Source organism: Myotis brandtii, unplaced genomic scaffold, assembly GCF_000412655.1.
Source record: "Myotis brandtii unplaced genomic scaffold, ASM41265v1 scaffold618, whole genome shotgun sequence".
NCBI lineage: Eukaryota > Metazoa > Chordata > Mammalia > Chiroptera > Vespertilionidae > Myotis > Myotis brandtii.
Window position 1 is genome coordinate 340,908 of NW_005370354.1, and position 12,626 is coordinate 353,533.

Below are 12,626 nucleotides of genomic sequence, written 5' to 3' on the forward strand. Positions count from 1 at the left end.
GTGTCCCCAGGCCCCCCTGCCTGTGTCCGCTCCCGGGCCGCCTGAGCTGCCGCACCGGCTCGGGCAGGCCCCCCTGCCTGTCTCCGTCTCTGCTCCAGGCCTCACCTGCACGCGCAACCTCCTCCTGGTCGTGACTGGTTATGGAGTCCCGCCCTAATTTGCATATTACCTCTTTTTATATAGATATATAGATAGATATCCACAAAAGGCAAATTTATAGAGACAGAATGCACATTAATGGTGGGAATGAAGATTAACTATTAAGTGGGCATAAAAAATGCAGGGGGGAGGTGATGGAAATGTTCTAAACCTAGATTGTGGTTCCGGTTGCATAATTCTGTAAATTTCATAAAAAGACACTTTATTGTACATTTTTAAATCATAGAATTTACGGCAAATAAAATATATCTCAATAAAGCTGTTTAAAAATATGTGGCCGTCAGAAGTAGTAGCACTAGCAAATTACACATGTGGGATGATGCCATGTTCATAGTTATGAGAAAAAAAGGCAGAAGTCATTCAGGAAAGGACCAGCGTGGAGGACACAAGTGAGCATAAGGCCAACAGGCAAGGGCAGGGCAGAGATCAAGGCCACAGAGCCAAGGGCACTCCTCCACGTGCTAAAGCCATTCCCAAAACAGACTGCAAGTGCAGGAGCAATCCACCCTCAAAGTCATGATGAATTAAAATGCCCAGAATAATAGACGACACCAGTGGTTGGCAAACTCATTAGTCAACAGAGCCAAATATCAACAGTACAAAGATTGAAATTTCTTTTGAGAGCCAAATTTTTTAAACTTAAACTATATAGGTAGGTACATTGTTATTAACTTAATTAGGGTACTCCTAAGCTGGACTTTGCTAAAAATGTCCTCCATCTGATTGAGGTACATTCGCTGAGGTCGACCTCTTCCAACTCTCCCATCCACACTCGTCTTGTATACTTGTTTCAGATAGAGGAGTGTGGATGGGAGAGTTGGAAGGGGTCGACCTCAGCGAACGTACCTCAAAACAATGTACCTCCCCTGCGCCGCGTCTCCCGTCGCCCGACCAATCGACACCCCCCACTTCTTCTAATGCCACTTCTTCAAAATAGACTCACCCAGGCTGAAAACTGACTTCTGCGCATGGGCCACAAAGTTTCAATCGCACTCTATGTGCGCGCCCGCACGTGTTATTCTGTGTAAGAGCCACACTCAAGGGGCCAAAGAGCCGCATGTGGCTTGCGAGTCGCGGTTTGCCAACCACTGGACTACACAATCAGTATTTACCTCAAGCACGTTTTTAAAATGAGGGTATCATGGCACTATTCAACAATTTTTTTTAAAATATATTTTATTGATTTTTTACAGAGAGGAAGGGAGAGAGATAGAGAGTCAGAAACATCGATGAGAGAGAAACATCGATCAGCTGCCTCCTGCACATCTTCCACTGGGAATGTGCCTGCAACCAAGGCACATGCCCTTGACCGGAATCGAACCTGGGACCTTTCAGTCCACAGGCCGACACTCTATCCACTGAGCCAAACCGGTTTCGGCCTATCCAACAATTTACACAGAGCCTCCATTAGCACATGGATTACACTGGAGCCATAAAGCTGGGCAACATTAATGTAAAAGCAGCATTTAAAGGTGTGACTTATTTGCTAATCTGCCAGACCCAACACCTTGATTCTTTACTACATCATTCTTTTTTTTCCCCCCAAAAAGCTCAAATGCTTTCAGGTTTCTGCTTATGTCACATTGGCTACTGTTCCATAAGCCAAAGCAAATCAAATGACTTTTTAAAAAATATATATTTTTATTGACTTCAGAGAAGAAGGGAGAGGGAGAGAAATAGAAACATCAACGATGAGAGAGAATCATTGATTGGCTGCCTCCTGCACATCCCCAACTGGGGATCGAGCCTGTAACCCAGGCATGTGCCCTTGACTGGAATCGAACCTGGGACCCTTTAGTCCACAGTCCGACGATCTATCCACTGAGCCAAACCAGCTAGGGCTCAAATGACTTTTAAAAAATATTTTTCTTGATTTCAGAGAGGAAGCCGGGGAGAGAGAGAGAGAGATAGGAACATCAATGATGAGAGAGAATCATTGATTGGCTGCCTCCTGCAAGCCCCCACCCAAACTGGGGATCAAGCCCACAACCATGTTCCCTAACTGGGAATTGAACCCTGACCTCCTATTTCGTAGGTCTATGCTCAACCACTGAACCACACCGGCCTGGCCACATCATTCTTAAATAGAACATTTTTGCCTCCCTTTAGTCCCATTCCTCACTTTTCTTTAAATAATACTGGACAGTGGGGAGAATGTTATCTTTCGTTTGTCTCACAGGTTAATTAATAACCATAAATTAAATTTTGTCCAGCATGGCAAGAGTTTTGAATAGTCAGGGTATAGTTTTCAGAACAAATACAAATGCTAAACAATTATTTTGTTTCAAGGGTTTTATGCTATTGATTCTGAGTGTGTGGTACAACTGTGAATAGCTGATATGCCCTTCAATATATTTGCCAATGTCACTGCTAAATGGTTCTGCACAAGGAAATACCTTGTTGGACAAGAGAAAGAAGATTCTATGTGATAATGATTAATGAAGAAAATTCCAGAACAGAAACTCAAAATATACAGGACTTTACAGCATAACAGGATATACTATATATAGTTCAAGGGACTCCTGCCAACCCTCAGGCTATGTTTACTTTTTCCTGTAGTCGGTGTCATTTACCTAGACTTAAGATTGGCTTCTGCTGACTTGCAGGAGTCTGTAGAAGTAGCAAAGCTATTCCAATTATGACCAGTTCAACAGGAAAATCCTAAAGAAAAGAAGAAAACACAAAGAGTTGTTAAGAAGTTCCCAGAGCCACAGCTTTATAACATGTACCAGGAAGAGTATATTCAACATGAAAGATTATTAACCTGTTACAGTCATGCCTCCATACCTGTGGGCTCTGTATCCACAGATTCAACCAACTGCAAATCAAAAATATCTTAAAAATGGTCGATTGTCGCTGACGTGCACTATGCAGTTAGACCCATGATGGTTGCATCTGTACTGAACAGGTACAGACCTTTTTCCTTGTCATTATTGCCTCTTATTCCCTAAACAATATAGTATTAACAACTATTTACATAGCATTTATATTGTATTGGGTCTTACAAGCAATTTAGAGATGATTTTAGGTGTGTATAGGAGGATGTACATAGACTATATGCAAAAACTACGCTAATTTATTTAGGAAACTTGAGCATCCTAGAGTTTGGTGTCCATGGGGGATCCTGGAACCAATCCTCCAAGGACACCAAGGGGTGACTGGACACGAAATGATGACCAGTAAGCCTGTTCTACTAAAGAACTGGTGGATGCCGGAGCACTCATACATAAATTCAAAATCTTACATCCGGCCAAAGAACAATAGGCTAAAAAAAATCATTTAGAGGAGTAACACCTTAACACAATATAGCAGCACGTCTTCAAAACAGTGAATCTTTGCAAGCCACTAAAGACAACCCGAAATCCTGAATTTAAGAATATTTCATTCGAGAAGTAGCTCAGTTGTCTACTTACCTAATACAGATATGATTCATCTATATAACTCACATAATAAACTATACTAAATGCATTTTAATAAATCATATTATAATGGAAGAAACATTAGTGCCTAGGGAGGCAGAGATTATTTTTAAATTACAGTAATTTATTAAGCATATTTAAATGCAGCAAAGCAATAACCATAGAAACTTTAAATCATTAATTTCACTAAGTATATGAACAAAATGAAAAAGAGAAAAAGGACATGTACATTAAGTTCCAATAAATAAGATACAAGTGACATACAACATTATTTGAGGATTCTAAATACAGAAAACATTAACATATTATGGAACTAACGGAGAAAGGTCTACCACACTTTCCTAGAATTACTTCATTCTGAAATTTCACAGAAGTACCTGCAGAGCAGAAATACCTATAAATCATGAGGACAGGCAAAGAAAAAAGGACACGTGAGGTAAAGCCACATTAAAGAAACCCCTGTGAGAAAACAACGTCTGAGCCACTCAGAAGTTATAATCTTGGGGATGCTATCAACTCTGGCACAAATTAATAAATATCTCTCTATATAAAAGCCTAAGCAACCGTTACAACCAGACGGTAGTTATGACGTGCACTGACCACCAGGGGGCAGACACTCAACACAGGAGCTGCCCCCTGGTGGTCAGTGTGCACCCACAGCCAACCTCCCATGGCCAGCCAACCTCCTGCAGTCCCTACCCCCAGCCGGCCAGCCAGCCCCAATCACCTGATGGGGGGCCGGCCAACCTCCTGTGGTCCTTCCCCCCCTCCACCCCCCCTCTGCAGCCAGCTGGCCGGCCCAATTGGCCCTGATAGGGACTGGGTGAGATGACCCTGATTGTGATCGCTGGCAGGCTGAGGGACCCCACCCATGCACCAATTCATGCACCAGGCCTCTAGTATATCTACAAGTCATTTAAAAAGTGAAATTAATCACACTGCAAAATCTTCTAAGAATGTTTATGGACTTAAAAAAACCAGCTAGCCTGGCCGGTGTAGCTCCGTGGTTGAGTGTCGACCTATGAACCAGGAGGTCACGGTTCGATTCCTGGTCAGGGCACATGCCCAGGTTGCAGGCTCGATCCCCAGTGTGGGGCATGTAGAAGGCAGCCAATTAATGATTCTCTTTCAATATTGATGTTTCTCTCTCTCTCTCCCTCTCTCTCTCTCCCTTCCTCTCTGAAATCAAAAAAATATTTTTTTAAAACAGCTAGAGGAAAATTATTATGATTTTTTAATGGAATATATTCTAATTTGTGTCTTCGCAGCTTATATATGTTCACTATTTTGAAATACAGTTGAGAACCATGAAGCATTGTTATCTATTTGAGGACAATAAATGCATTTTGAAATAAATACGCTTACAGTATACACCATCACACTATTCTTTGCCATTATCTTTTCCTCAATTTCATTTCAAATTCTGCATGTTCATAAAAAAGAAAAAGAAAACCAACAAGACGATTTAAATTTCAAGTTTACCATCTACCAAGAGGATCGGAGACAAAAGTATTCCTGTATTTGAACGCTATCACGGGAGAGCCTTTTCCACACAAGCTGTCACTGAAAGGGTCACCAGGTAGCTTTTCAGGGTTCTGAAATGGTCTAGACCAGTGGTTCTCAACCTGTGGGTCGCGACCCCTTTGGGGGTCAAACGACCCTTTTACAGGGGTCGCCTAAGACCATCGGAAAACATGTATATAATTACATATTGTTTTGTGATTAATTACTATGCTTTAATTATGTTCAATTTGTGTTGTGAGACATTTCATACGGCTACTCAGAATATTCTGTGGGATGGAGCAACCGGTGCTTGTAGCAGTGGCAAACTTGATAATATCTGTATTGCCTCTTCCACAGTCAATATTTTGCCAGAAGCCGGTCCATCCTTGCTGCTTGACACAGTCGCTGCAGGGAAGAAACATCTGCACAGCATATGTTTCAAGGGACCTGAGGTACATGGCATACTGTTCTTAATATGTTTGCTCTCTTTTCAGAACGAGGGTGCAAGGAAAGAGCTGGAGATGCAAGACACCAAAAGTAAGGAACAGTCATTGTGGAGATTAAATAATCCTACATTGCTTTCATTTCTGAGAGGTTGCAAGTTTTTTGTTTGCTTGACTGATTTCTAACAGACACTAAAGATTGGTACCATTTCATGAGCTCTTTTCATAAAAGCTGTGTTGGACATCTCGTGTGCCACTTCACACACTGCTGTAGTTCCTCTTGCTCTAGACCAGTGAGACATCCCGAAGCCCAGGGAGTTAAAACTTGCCAAGTAGGCAATGGAAGCCCAAGAACAAATATCTCCCTCTTTATTCTGGGTCCTTCAGGGGGATTCTGAGACATTTCATACGGCTACTCGGAATATTCTGTGGGATGGAGTAACCGATGCTTGTAGCAGTGGCAAACTTGATAATATCTGTATCGCCTCTCCCACGATCAATATTTCACTCTTCTTGTCCCTCTCCCACATGCTTCCTGCGATTGCACTTGCAAATGAATGCCTGTTCCATCAGCCTCTGCTTTGGGGAAACCCAGGGTCTGTTTCTGTTTCTTTTGGGGGAACCCAGGCTAATTCACAGGCTAATTCAGAGTCTACCTAGAAAAGGAAGTCAAATATTTTTAAAAAGATGGAAATGCCATTGGAGTCTACCCTTTTGAGCACCACCTATGTGCCAGGCACTGATGTGCCGAAGGATGCTGCTATGAACAAGATGGTAGGGAAAACAAAGTGTAAGAAAGGCTACATCAGGGGTAAGTATCTGTGGCAGACACGGTGGCGATGGAGCCCAGCTCTCGTTCTCCCAGGGCCATGTCTGTGCCTACCCTGTCCCCAGGGCAGAGCTGATTGAGCCAAGCTGGGCCAATCAGACAATAGGGGCTTGATCAGATTCAGGATTTGTTAAGTTTCATTTTTTGTTTCTAAGACGACTGGGAGTTGGTGTGGTCTTTCATCCAGAAGCACATGTGTGTTGCTCTTCTTTTTTTGGTGTTAGTAGCTGTTGAAGTTCAGTGCCTAACTCAATTAATTCATTAGGAGTTAGAGAAACATGTCCAAGTGCACCAAGAGGACGCAATCAGCAGAATTCACAATGTAGAAAACGCTACAGCTCACATAAACCAGGTCTTTCAATACATACAAGGGCGGGGGGCGGGGGGGGGGCGGGCAGAAGTAGATAATACAGTAATTATTAATAACAATATAAGAATAAACTCTGTTTTGCATACTCACACTTATAAACCTATTTTTTTCCCCACCCTGTATACTTCAAGGGAAAAAAGTAAGGGAGGGAATGGAAGGTAATGACCTTTAGTATAAAAGATCATGCACACAAAACTATATTATGATGTGTAGACATATGCATTTAGGTGTTAAAACTGTTTTTAAAATGTAAGAAAGAGACTCCTATAGAAGTCAGGACAGTCAGAACAGAGGAGGTTGTGATTAGGACTAGACTTGTGGGAAACTTCTGTGGTGGCTAAAAAGTTCAATCTGTGTGATGCTTACTAGGGTGTTTGCCTTATATGCAAATATATATATATATATAAAATCACCTGAGGCCTAGTTTAAAATACAGATGCTTAAGCCTCACTCAGCCCTGCTAATTCAATTTCTCTAGGGGCAGGCCCCAGGCATTTGCATTTTAATAAACTCTGCCTAGTGATTTTTATGCACACTAGCGTGTAAGCTTCACAAACCTTGTCTGTTTTTACCTAATTATTTGTAGCAAAGTGTTTGCCACAGAAGATGCTTACTAAATATATGCTAAATGCATAGTGTGGGGAGGGGCAGATATACAATAAGATTGTCAGAGGAAGATAGCAAAAAGACTACACTCTAAAATTATAATTGATAATCATGTCACTACGCAAATGAATCTAGTACAAACACAAAGGAACAATATGAGGTACAGTAAAAAAACACACAACTCTTGGTAATTTAGCTATATAATATTTACCCATAAAATATTATCTGTCTATATTTTTCTATATATTATCTATTATATACCCAATAGGTAGAACCATATATAAATATTATATAGATATATAATATAGATATAATTATACATCTGAGGGGATTTGATATTTTTATCATAGTATGTATTTATCTATATATATAAAAGAGTAATATGCAAATTGACCAAACAGTGGAACAACCCGAATGACCGGTTGACCAGTCGCTACGAGGCGCACTGACCACCTCTCGGTCCCTCCCTCTGGCCAGCAGGCTCCGATCCCCCGATGGCGAGCGGGAAACTGGGGTGAGTGGCGGCGGGGGGCGGGGCCGGCTGCCAGCAGCTGGGGAAGATGGCTCTGATCACAGGCCAGGCTTAGGGACCGTATCTGACACGAATTTTGTGCACTGGGCCTCTAGTTAATATATAATAGGTATTACATAATACATGACAGATATATATTACTGTATATTGTCAATGCACATCACTACCATACATAACATAAATATATTATATTAGAGGCCTGGCGCACGAACTTTGTGCACGGGTAGGGTCCCTAGGCCTGGCCTGCGATCAGGCCAATCTTCACCGGCTGCTGACAGCTGGTCCCTTCCCCCACTGCCGCTGCTGCAGCCCACCCTCTGTGTGTGGGGCAACCGGCGGGGCGATCAGGGCCCCGCTTGCACCTGCCTTGGCCTGGCACTGCCGGCGTCCACCACCACCCACCCCTGATTCCCCATTCCCCATAGGGCGATAGGAGCCTGCCAGCCAGGGGGAGGGACCAAGAGGTTGGCCGGCAGGCCCCAATTGGGCGATTGGGGCCTGCAGGCTGCGGGCAGCTCCTACATTGAGCGTCTGCCCCCTGGCAGTCAGTGTGTGTCATAGTGACCGGTCGTTCCGCCATCTGGTCAATTTGCATATTATGCTTTTATATAGATAGATCGATTGGGGCCTGCAGGCTGCGGGCAGCTCCTACATTGAGCGTCTGCCCCCTGGCAGTCAGTGTGTGTCATAGTGACCGGTAGTTCTGCCATCTGGTCAATTTACATATTATGCTTTTATATAGATAGATAGATAATAGTATATAAAAATAGTATTATCTATAGAGTCCAAGCATAGAAACCATTCTAACCACAAGATTGTCAAATTGACCAATGAATTACTTGAGTCTTCATCTTTCACAGAAACACATTCACTCTCTCCATTTCCTTGCCTGCCATTCACTCCTTTAATCCAATTTGCTCCTACCACCACCACTGCACTGAAACTGCTTCCCCTCCTGTGGACAATAAACTTCCTCCTGCTGCATCATAAGAGTACTTAATTTTCTAATCTTACTTCACATCCTCTCTCCATGACAATGCTGACCATTCCCCTTTTTAACAGATTCCTGTCCTTGATTTTCATGTCACCTGTCTCTTCTGCTTGTCATACAACCGTTTAGCCATACTTTCCCAGACTTCTCTATCAGTACACTCCAAATATCAACAGTCCCTGCAGTTCCAACCCAAGCCCTGTCATGCAACCCCATGGTTAAAATTTAAAACTCTCCTTCTAAAGTAAATGTCTACAAATCTATACCTTTAGCTTAGGCTTCTATCCTGACTTTCAAAACTATACAGCCAACTGTTTATGATCCATACATACTAGTACATTAAACCAAGCAAATCTCAAAACAAAGTTGCCATTTTCCTTCTAACATCAGCTACCACTTCCAAAAGTGAATGATACTATCCAGTTGTCCAAAATAGAAAACTAAAAATCTACCAAGGACCCTCTCCTTGACCATCTAGTCACCAGAAAGCCCTATTGGTTTCATCTCCTATATTTTTATTTTCCCATCTTTATTTCCCTAATTAGTCCCTTGCTATAAACCAGATTGTGTCCTTCTCACCTCAAATTCACATGCTAAAGCCCTACCTGCCAATGCAATAGTTGTTGAGTAAAGAAGCAATTAAAGTTAAACCAAATCACAAGAGTGGAGCCCTATTCTAGGAGGATTAGTGTCCTTATAGGAAGGAACAATAGAGAGCTCACTCTTGCTCTCTCTCATGTGAGGACACAGCAGTTGTCTACAAGCCGGGAAGACAGACAGCCCTTGCTAGGAATCAAGTCAGCCAACACCCTGATCTTGGACTTCCTTGTCTCTAGAACTGCAAGAAAAAAATGCTGTTGATTAAGCCACCCAGTCTATGATACTTTCTTACGGCAGCCCTAGCAGTCTAAGACATCCCTCCTCATTTCCTGCCCCTGTATTACCCTGTTCTAAACCCTCCTCCACTCTACCATCAGAATAACTTTCCACACACAAAATAGCAGGGCACCTCTCTGCTAAAGGTCTTCAATAGCATGCCATTACCTAGAAGATAAAATGCAAACTCAACTCTGGGCCTTATCTCCTATACCTTGACCCTTCAACAATACTCAACACCTTCTCGTTTTCTGAGCGGGCCATGCCGGCCTGCTCTCTCATGCTTCTGTGCCTGGGCACATGCTGATCCTACAGCCGGAATGCCTTCCAGCCTCTGGTGTGAACCAGGCCAACTCCTATTCAGACTTCTCACATCTGAACTCATACCCTACTTTCCTTAACTGTGCCCTTTCAATATAGCAAAGCGTTTACCTTACTGTATTGTAATTATTTATTTGCATGTCTGTAAGTCCCTTGAGGTCACGGAATGTACCTTTTCATCTATGTACTCTATAGGGTCTGGCATGTAATAAATGTTCATTACTTGTGTCCTACGTGAGTAATGAAAAAGTGACAGAGTGGCAGATACTTACCTGATGCTCTAAAGAGTATTTAATGATTCCTTTTTATAATAAATGATATTAGTAGTAGTTGTACATTAGTAGTATGATCTAATCATATGACAGCAACACACCTTTGATATGATAAAGTGTAAGTGCACACCCACCCAGCTCCTTCATATAAAACCCACTTAAGTGATAACTGACTCATTAAAATGTCTTCCTATCCTTACCTCCTTCAGCAGTTCAACACTACGCTCCAAAAGGTGAATTAAAGATGTGCATTCCCCAGTTATCTGCAAGCTGACTTCACAGACACACAGCAGCTGAAGGGTCAGCTGGGTAAGCTGAATTTTCCAGAAACCAGGGTGACGCGAAAGGCTTAAATATACTTCCTCGATAAACAGCATCACTTCTGTTGTCTGTATCAAATCCTTTATCTGTTTTAAAAAGTAGTTATATAACATTACAATAAAGTACAAACCAAAGAATAATTTTAAATACACAATAAACAATAAAATATTTTTCCCTTAAACTTATAAAGTCTTAAGGAGATGCAGAAATGTACAGAACTCATATGGGATTAAACTCTGCACCTCTGCCTTTTCCATGTGTCACTGAACAAAATAATTGCTATTGTTTTTATTACTGCTGCCTGGCACCAATTGTTTTCATTTATTTTCCTAACTTCTCTGAGTGCAGATTTCTTAAGACAAATTACATGACAGTGCCAACATCTTAAAGGAAATTAAAGTTGGTTTTGAGCTCTCCAAATGAACTCTCCTTTCTACAATTGCAACATAATTACCTGATAGTAAAGGGCTAGTTATTCTAATTCACTGTAAGTTCTTCATCTGCAAGGTATTTGCTCAAAACACCTTAACTGAGAGCATCATTTCCACACTCCACAGGCGTAAGGAAAGACCATATTCAAATGGCAGAGTGTCCTCTCCACAGGCTAATGTATTAGATAGGAAAGACTTGGATGCTCTTGAAAAATCTCAATTCAATTCAAGGCCAGCTGTTCTGATCACAATTCTGGAGTCGGCATTGAGGATATGGTCCTGCTAGCAGACACACTGGCATTTCCCAGAGATTAGGCTACAAACAATGAACCATCTGCTTCAATCAGGAGCCTGTGTCTGTTAAATTCATCAACAGGAAAGCCTACAGTTGACCAGCTGTACCTTTCACCAGTCGTTACCATCATAATAACCCCAAGTTATACACAGAGAGAAAAATTAATTCCTAGCAAACAAGAGAAAAAAGATATTATAAGATCTAGTGGGAGGAGATAGTCCAAAATACCAAGTTATAAAAAAATAAATGTAAAAGGTTCAGTAAATTATTTTGCTCTTTTGCAAATATAGAGTGGGAGAGGCAAAAGGCCACCAAAAAAGGGAAGGGATTTAAAATTAAGTAAAGCCTCATGTCTGACATTTCCTTGAATCCATTTTTTTTTGGTGCATAACTGAAATTTTCCATAATAAAAAAGTTTTTGAAAGCAACCTCAGCAAGTTAGCATTAAAGGCTCTCTAATGGTTATCATTACCAAAATTCTTAACAAGAAAAATTTTGAAGTAGAAATAGATCATGTACAATGGTAACATGTGTGATGACAAGAGTCACAATTAAAAAGAAAGAACTGCCAGGACCAAAGTCAACAGTAAAGTTTAAGACAGGTAAGTCCCAATAAGAAAATATAAATTGAAGGGCAACTGGTATGAGAAGAAAAGGAAATAGGAGTTCCACTGACTGCCCTCTGACCATAGGCCAGTAGGGTGGCATGGCTATTTCTAAAAAAAAAAAAAAATTAATGTGATTCTCTGCAGGTGCTCAGTACTGTATTCAGCACTAAGAGGAACATTTCATAGTAACACAATCTGAGCGCCAATAAACTAGGGAATTCCTGCCATAGGACAGTGAAGTCTGGAAACCATTTCATATGGAGAAGTAAAGAAATGGATGGAGGAAAGAAAGGAGGAAGAGAGGGAAAAGAGGGAAGGATGGAAGGGGGAAAAGGAAGGCAGAGAAAAACAACACAACATAGGATGCAGATGGGCTTTTGAAAAAGCTTGTTTTTTTCTGAGAAGAATTGTGACTAATGAGTAAAGTCCTGGGAAAATGCAGGTAAATTAGAAGAAGTACTTGCTAAAAGGAAGGAAGGAAGGAAGGAAGGAAGGAAGGAAGGAAGGAAGGAAGGAAGGAAGGAAGGGTTTCCTTGCAAAATAGCATGCTTCCTGTCACTAAAATATTTCACATTCATGGGATGGTTGTCTTTTAAAGAGTATAAGAAATGCCTGTAATCAGTGGGAACATGGATTACACTGCTGCTAAA

The 12,626-nt window shown here is 41.5% G+C and overlaps 1 protein-coding gene across 2 annotated transcripts in view; it reads right to left on the reverse strand.

Moving 5' to 3' along the window:
- Positions 1–12,626, reverse strand: part of FOCAD (focadhesin) — a 250,074-nt gene that overhangs the window by 183,564 nt on the left and 53,884 nt on the right. For both annotated transcript variants that reach the window (XM_005879937.2, XM_005879938.2), the window contains exons 7-8: positions 10,522–10,728; positions 2,733–2,820 (exon numbers count right to left, since the gene is read on the reverse strand). In XM_005879937.2, the coding sequence (XP_005879999.1) occupies positions 2,733–2,820; positions 10,522–10,728 (295 nt within the window). The remainder of the gene's footprint in view (positions 1–2,732; positions 2,821–10,521; positions 10,729–12,626) is intronic.